Consider the following 8,763-nt stretch of genomic DNA (forward strand, 5'->3'; position numbering starts at 1 on the left):
AACTGTGCATAACTGGCCATTAAAATATTGCCGTCAGTATATTTTGGATTATAGTCACAATAAGTGCCACTTAATTTTGATCCTTTGCAATTTTTCACAACTTTTTGGAAAAGCATTTTGCTGCGGAGTTTGATTAAGGATGATAACAGCACATATCCTTATCCAACTCCATGCCGAATGGTAACTGCATTGAAGCATGACCTTGCTGTCGTCATCTTTCCTGTATGTACCTAATATTGTTCATTAATAACCCTTCATTTTCTGCTACAAAACCTGCAAACCTGAAGATACAACAACGTTCTTTTCCAAATTAAAAATTCGAGAACAGAATTTTTTATAGTAACCCTATTAATCACCTGATCATAGATTTAATAAAATTCGTTTGAAATTATTTCGAACCGCGAACGCCATTTATCGCTTCTCTGCGCGCATCACAAAACCTGTTAGGTCATAAATAAATTCTGCTGCAGGCAAGACAGTTAGGTTTTTGCAAGACAAAATTGCTTTTATTTTATCAGTACGTTGTAGCAAACGAGTTTGTTCTTTTTGTTGTGTAAGTTTTGTCGATTTATATTTTATCAGATTCTTGTTTAATGTTTTTCTTATTAATTTGGACTTTTATCGGTTTAACGTGTGTTATCTTTTAGAATTGTAAATTTTAATTAGTTTATAAGCCTAAAATATATCATCGCCATTTTTCCAAATGAATTTTACTGCCAAAGCGTACCCCAGTAAGTTTATTGTACATATTTTGTTAGATATACTTAATAGTATACCGACGTAAAGTTGGTTACCGGTTATTTGTTTATTTATTGACCTTTGATAAACAGCTTCATCTATAGGGATAAGAAAAAAAGTAGAAAACTAAGATGTAGGAAATCAACTTTATCTGCGAATACGAAATAGAATAAATAACAAGGTTCTTTATGTTTTTAATGTGTAACTTGTGTATGTATTTTTTCTCTATCAAAAATTTAAAAGAAAAAGTTTGCATGTAACCTCTGTAGTTTAGCGAGTGCTTTCTCATGTCAGGGCACAGTTGTCATGGTTAAGTCTATAACACCGGTTATAAACGTTTTGTTCACTGTTACCCTATTCAGTTTTTATGTTAGTTTGCATGGTGTACCGACACTTAATCAAGCGACACTTAATCACGCGACGCTTAATCACCGACACATAATCACTAGGACATTTAATCACGCGACACATAATCACTAGGACATTTAATCACGCGACACATAATCACTAGGACATTTAATCACGCGACTTGGATACTTAATCACGCGACATTTAATCACGCGACACATAATCACTTGGATGCGACTGCCAAAGGCTTCCTTGGTCTTTCTTTTAGAACTCCCCGACAATTGTTTTGACTCCGTTGCACCGGCTTTCTCTTTCTTTAAATCAACACCAGCTTCATAAAGTCTAATTGTTACATTGTCCGAAAGTATAACCTATGTAATATCTAACATTATTCTACTGTATTGTCACCGAAGCTCTTGACCAAAGTACCATCAAAACGTTACACCGTAAAATACAATGCTACTTGAAACTGTGTCAGAGCGTCGGTTTTGGAACTCTGGAACAATGCCAATGAATGAATTATTACAATTTACTATCACGACCGGTTTACAATTTACTATCACGGCTTTGGCAAGACAGGCTATCAGTCAAATGAAGGTGAATATGGGTGAACTGTCAGCCAGTACAAACAACGTCATCGGGTCTGTAAGCAGAGACTTGGAACCAGGTGTACTCATGGCGCTGCCAAAAAAGCAATCTTTGAAGCGGACCTTGCAGAGAAAACGTCGCGATATGCTGACTGCACACTGTACGGCCGCTCTACAGTCTCCGATGGATACTAATTTCACAATACTAGAAACATTCCAGCGCATGATTTTGCACGACTCTGGACCTGGAAACAATCGTCTGATTCTTCTTGGCAGCAGGGATCTGCTAGACGGTTTGGCCAGAGCGAAATTGTGGCTAGCTGATGGAACGTTCAAGGTTGTACCGTCTTTGTTCTTTCAACTGTACACAGTACATTTTGAACTTGTTCCCGGTCTTATTCCTGCAGCAGTTTACTGCCTCGTTCAAAATAAAACGCGAGTAACGTACGATCGCATCCTTGATGCAATTAAAACAATGATCCCCACTGCTGTACAAGGCACTGAAACTGCGCGTGCAAAACACAGTTGACCGTTATCTGTCAAGCGAGATTTTAGTCTATCTTCGTGCAGTTGCTTACATTTCCCATGCATAACATTGCTGTAAATTGTAAATGTAAAAAAATATTGTAAATGTGTGATTAAATGTGGCGTGATTAAATGTCCTAGTGATTATGTGTCGGTGATTAAGCGTCGCGTGATTAATTGTCGCGTGATGAAGTGTCACCAAACCAGTTTGCATGCACCGCTAATACTTTTTTCACGCTTTTACTTGCTACGACGATCTTGTGGTGCTGTACAACTAACGCACTTTTCCACCACTATCTTATAAAACATTACAGCACTGCAAAAAAACTCCTTAAATTAATAACTGTAATCAATTCTTGTTATTGGTAAGCGTTTGTAACAACCTTGGATCAGCACTTAAAACAGCGATCAGTATATAGAGACAAACGTCCACTGGATCCACAAACTGCACTGTAAGCTAAATACAAAAGTTGAAATAACCCAGGGTCAGGTTGCACGGTTTAAAACAGAAATATATTTCACTTTTATACCTACACGCATCATCAGTCTGTAGGAATAAATAAAATAAAGTAACATAAAAACACGTTCATAAAATCATTACGATCATCAAGAATGGCTATGATGGTGTTTTAATGTTATTTTATTCATTCTGACAAACTGATAATGCCTATAGGTATACAAGTGAAATATATTTCTGTTTCAAACCGTGAAAACTGACCCTGGTTAATTTTGCGTTTTCTGTTTAGCTTGTTATTGGTATAGAATCAAATCTGTCTTTAAAGACTGGATTATCAAAAAATGGCGGATTCAGACATGTAAACGGGTCTTATATTGTTAACTTGAACCAGAATATGCAAGCCTGAAACCGATAATTTATTTGAAGCCTAACTTAGGCCTGAAAGTTGTGGGTTCATGTGCCCCAGTTTGGGAAGCCCTGCCAATAGTTTTCTACAAAGAAAACGTTAACTTGCTTTTATTAGCCTATACCTAAGTTTTCTGAAACGGCGACTTGGTCATTTCCAGAGAAAAATGAAGATGAAAATGTGCAGACTTTGAACGAAACCTGCAGGGTAATTTATGCGTGTCTCATTTAAAACAGCAGCGAAATTGAAAGCAAGATGTGTAAACAAAATACGACAAAGATTTGAATTAAAATTGATCACTTTATTACACAAATTTTTAAACTATAAAGATTACCAATACGAATATTTTAAACTATGAAAATAACAAAATAGAATTTTCCAAATTTGAAAATGCGAAAACTAAGTTATTATAAATGGGAAAAGATTAAAACGGAAATGTTCACAGCAGCTACCCTATATTGCTTGATTATGTTTAAAAAAATCAATTGATTAGTAAGGACTGGGAGCGTGAGTTACCTCATTTCTGCATTTTTTGTACACATAACAAAACCAGTTTGTTTCATAGCAACTTCAAACAAGTTCTGCTACAGAAAATATAGCCAGGTATTTACAAAACTAGTACGTTCATTGCAATCAATTTTTAAGCCAAATTTTGTGAGTGAGTGTGTGGCTTTATTTGTATAAGTTTCATCGATTTACATTTTATCAATTCCTTTTTGATGTAGCCTGCTTTATTAAATTTGACTTCTATCACTTTTTTGTGGATCATCTTTTAAGATTGTGCATTTTAACTAACTTAGTTTATACATTGGAACTAGTTCATGTGTGAACCTGTGTGGGTTATACACTGCTTTTTGTAAGAACTTTGTAGAAAAGTTTGTTTGTAGCTTTTGTAGTTTTGTTAGTGGTTTCATGTGTTTGGGCACGATTATCATTACAAAGTCTATGTAGTTTTCTACAAAAAAGCGTTAACTCACTTTTTTTAGCTTACCTAAGTTTACTGAAATGGCAAATTGGTTGTTTTTGAAAGAAAAACAAAAAGGAAGCCGTAACTGCACAGTCTTTGAACAAAACCCTCAGGCTAATTTATGCACGTCACGTTTACAACCAGCAGCCAATTTGAAAACAAGATTTATGAACAAGAAACGAGAAAGGTTTTACGTTGACTGAACGATTTCAATGAGCCAATTTCAGCGACAACAATTACTTCATAACGACAAAACAAAGAAACAAATTGAAGGTTAAACGTTTCTTACTCCTTTTTGTTGTGTGATTGTTTAATGCAATAGTAAGCAGCATGCAGTTCTTGACACTGCTTATTGCTATCACATTAATAACTCGTAAATGTCCATGACATGTATAGTGACAATCTGACAGACGCGCAGCTGGGTGAGATTGATGACATTATACCGAAAATTGTTATATTTGTTTGAGCTTGTTTAGTTGGTATAGCTTTTTACTTACCATTCTGAAGGCGAATAGAAAGACGGTTGTTGGAGTGATTTTGAAGCTGTATAAGCTGGCAAGCTCGTTGGAGCCTTTTTCACCGTTTTGAAGAAAGCACTTTACTTTCAATCATGTGGATATTGAGTAAAGGATACTATACTTATTCAGTTTCACCAAATAATGTTCTATTTTAAGTAAAATCTGCACCGGCTATCTTAACTGCGATATTTATTTGCGTGTTTGTTTATATACCAAATAGTATGAAACCATATACGCCTACTGTACTTAAGTATAGAATTGAAGATTTGAAGAAATTTGATTTTTTCCAAATTCGATATTTTTTCCTAAAACCAAACAACTGAACCAAAATCAAGCCAGCCCTCCTTTACATGTCCAACCACTCAATGTTGTAATTTTATGGAAAAAAGTTCAAAGGTCCACGAATCACAACATGCAATACGCGATTTGCTATCTTCATAGAAATCGTCAGAATTTTTTCCTAAACCTAATAGTTAGGTAACCACAGTGACAGGCAACCTTCTGTGTTTGATAATGTACCCACTATTTTTAAGTGTGCTAATTGTTTTATAAATCATTGTTATGAAATTGATGATAAATGATGTTGCAGATTCCACGGTAGTAAGTAATGCATCGGTTGTAGCCGACAAGGAGTCACAAGGAAGCAAATATGATGAACGACAACGACTGGAGAAGAAAAACGTTTTTGTCCAAAGATTGGTGTTCTATGTTTTCACAATAACCTTCTCTAAATAAGCTAGTGCTTGCCGCAACGTGTTCTAGTAAAGTAGTCCTAGGCTCTACTGTAGGCTTATATAAATTTTCATGGTGTTGCGGGAAGAGGGAATATGTAGCATTCATTTTGTAAACGGTAAACTTTGTTTACTTGCAGTTTTACTTTGAAGTTGAATCAAGTATGACGATCATATAGCCTACTTAATGGACCGGGGACACAAGATCAAATTGCTTGGTAAGTGACGATTTGTTTCTTATTTACTTTGTACTTTTAAGACCGAGAAAGAATGATAACCTGAGTTGGATTAAAAAAAGCATAAAAATGAGATTAAAAAAGGAAATACATCAAAAGTGAAATTATTAAAATATGCTACACCGTTACATTAAAGCCATTGAGGGGCTGATATCTGCTACATTTTGGAGAGGTTCTTATACATTGTTTATATGTGTAGCCCATTAATTTTTCTTCTCACATTGATACGAGTTCGGTTGTTTTCTTTCTTGGTGTTTATTGTCGGCTTTAATTTTTTTTGATAGTTGGTAATAAGCTTTTTGTTGTGATCGCATTTATGCGATGTAGATTTAATTTGTTAAAAAACAGGATGTTGGACGGCAAGATGTGCATTTACAATGCCAACGAAGCAATTAGCCAAGCGATTCTGGATAATGGGCCTTATTGGGTGTTCATCTGTTCAATTAGTTATAAGGCTGGAACTTCAACGGACACTGAGTTAGCCAGAAATTCGATCTGCTGCATCTGTTCGTATTAGGCCACAAAAATAGAATTCATTGAAAACTACCAAATTAAACAAGGAAAGAACATAGGCCTATAGCCTATTTGGGATTTAAACATATATTTCTGGAATGTAGAATCAAATCTTTAAGCTACCGATGATTTAACTTGTACTCTCACCTCAGAACCTGAAATTAATTCGTTCCAGGGCTCGTTTAAGTTGAAAACATCCGACTTCCAAAAGAGTGTACCAATAAAAAAAGTGAATACAAAGATCCGATCGCAGATACCAAAATATCCATGTCAAAGTTCAAATATTTAGATTTTAGGCAAAAACATTCTGTTTAAATTCTTCAACTTAAATTGCAATAATCTAGCCTAGCATTACAGTATAGGCTGCATGCAAACTTAAAAATATAAAAATTAAAGGAAAGAAAAAGAAAGAGAAAAAGTTTATTGGATACCAACTGCTTTCATGTTATAGTTGATTTCCAATAACGGAGTTGCCTATAAATACATTTAGGCGTTGATTATGTTCGAGTTTTAAAAAAATTCGTTTTCTATGGAACACAAGTTACTCTTAAGAATTGTTCGGATTTCAAGTTTTTTTGAGTGAAAGACGTTCGGGTTCTGAGGTATCACTGGAATTGATAACTGATTTGAAGTTATTTCTGCTCTATTTGATTTTATTCCAATATTGACTTTATTACGGACTTGGTGTTTTGACGCTTAAACCTGCCCAAATTATATAACACCTGCAGCAAATAAGGTCCGCCCTTTGCATTTCTTTACCCAGGGTTTGGTAGATTTTTGTTGCGGTTGACTTTAGATGCCATAGGAAATTTAAACTGCAGTTTAGACTATTTTGGTTTGGGAATTTTAAGAAGAGAAGGCTGAAAAGTTTCGTTAGGGTATACCATGCGATTGTACTTTGGGCCTTGTTTCCAGCCAAATTTGGGCCAAATACACTGAACGAAGATAAAGCTAAAAGCGTTTAAAAATTAGCGGGCTTTGTTTTCTGCAGGTATCTCATAGCGAATTCGTTAATATCTTGAGTGCTGGACTCGAGTCTAAAGATAAATAAATTAACTTGCGACTAAAGTTTGATGATTTCATGCATGGTCTGTCTCGTGACGTATGTCACGTCCTGATGCGCTAACCACAGTCTCAAAATGGCAGGTAGTGGATTTTCGCCAGAAAGTAAAGTGAAAAGCAGCAGCTGACGTATTTTGCAGAGAATTACAATAAAAACGTACCGGAAGCTCGGTCGTAAAAGCTTGCTACATACAACAGAATCCAATCTCAAAAGAGGGCTTTACTGTACAACACTTAGTTTCTGCCCTTCACTAAAAGCTCAAAAGTAGAATAACTTCACTACGCCAGTAGCCGTTTACATAGATGTAAACACATATAAAGAAACAGTGCACTTACACACTATAAAAATAACTTAATAACAGTTTAAGGAGTAGTATATAAATAAAACAAACTTTAAATAGTAACACACAGCTTATCCCGCAAAACTAGTGCCCCTCGCAAACAGGTTGATACAACACCTAAATGCAGTACTAATTAAACTGGTGCACAGAAATATCCCGTGATATCCATATCACAAAAATACAGCGTGTTTTTGCACAAGCAATCCGTGTTTGATACCCAAGTGACGCTACAATCGTGATGCCTTTGGGTAAGTCACTCTTGTTCAATATTTCTGGAGAACACTTTCAAATTAGGGCAGTGCAAAAACAACACAGTACAAAATATCTGTGTCTATATCAAAACTTGCACAAAGGCTAGATTATCTCGGTAACCGGGGTTCAAGCGATGAGGAAAGAGGTCGCGTAAAGACTTTCCTCAGCCTGATGTAAAGATTATGATATCATAACATACGCAATTGTGCCAGACATGTTCGATTAAAGTGTTGGGTTGAAGGGCGCTCATTGCCTTAACATTTACATAGCGTCACTTTGTCATTGAAATTGAGAAACATTAAAGAGGCATGTACCCGGCAAACCGACCATACGGTCCAATAAAGAATATTTGTCGACTCAACGTTAGCATTTTTATCTATAATTAAGATCTGTGGTTCTATCAGCTTGCAAAGAGTAGCGTGTCATTCGGTTTGCTGTAAAAAGCTCTTTCTTCATGCGCTTCTGTTGTAAAAGCATAAAGCATGAAAATGTTTACATTATATTTTAAAGCTTTGAGTTAAATTAATAACACTGTACCAAAGATTGTTTTAGATATAACGACACTTTTCGAAAGGCTGCTTGGTCAAAATGGCTCATCCCTTACGCCTCCTTGATGATTTACATATAACTAGCAAATATGATCTTTACGAGATCTTTTTGAAATTCCCGTTACATTTCCAGGGTGTTTCACTCAAATAACTTGCATCGATTTTCAAAAGATTTATAACCTTTATTCAAACGATCTGTAGCCTATATTTTCAACATGAAATTTTCCAACTTTTCTGTTTGGAATAACTTTCTCGCGTTCCACATTTCAACCTAAGTTGGAGTAAAACAAGTATAGGTAGTAAATACGTGTCGGATTTTGTGACGGCTTTTGTTGTAATGATTATAGGTGTATAAGTATAGGTATTAAATGCAAAAAGCATAAATATCAAACATATACCTAAAGTAGGGCTGCATTAATGTCTTTGAGTGCCCGGTCAATACCAACCGTAGGTTTATTTCTTTTATATTTTACATTGACGATAGACTTATACTTTTTCTTGTAGTTGCATTCATGCGATTTGTTTCACTTGTTA

General features: G+C 35.4%; 1 protein-coding gene across 3 annotated transcripts; it reads left to right on the plus strand.

Moving 5' to 3' along the window:
* The first annotated feature begins 160 nt into the window (after window positions 1-160).
* Window positions 161-7,094, plus strand: LOC143445284 (uncharacterized). 3 transcript variants are annotated; one of them, XM_076944267.1, is made up of 3 exons: window positions 161-4,301; window positions 5,136-5,495; window positions 5,862-7,094. In XM_076944267.1, exon 1 carries the CDS (start codon window positions 1,543-1,545, stop codon window positions 2,200-2,202), a length of 660 nt encoding a protein of 219 aa, XP_076800382.1. In that variant the 5' UTR covers window positions 161-1,542; the 3' UTR covers window positions 2,203-4,301; window positions 5,136-5,495; window positions 5,862-7,094. The 3 variants fall into 3 exon arrangements, with proteins under 3 accessions (XP_076800382.1, XP_076800383.1, XP_076800381.1); XM_076944268.1 differs by having other exon boundaries at window positions 5,418-5,495; XM_076944266.1 differs by having other exon boundaries at window positions 161-5,495.
* The last annotated feature ends 1,669 nt before the right edge of the window (window positions 7,095-8,763 follow it).

The sequence above is a fragment of the Clavelina lepadiformis genome, chromosome 2 (genome assembly GCF_947623445.1).
Source record: "Clavelina lepadiformis chromosome 2, kaClaLepa1.1, whole genome shotgun sequence".
In the NCBI taxonomy this organism is placed as follows: Eukaryota; Metazoa; Chordata; class Ascidiacea; order Aplousobranchia; family Clavelinidae; genus Clavelina; species Clavelina lepadiformis.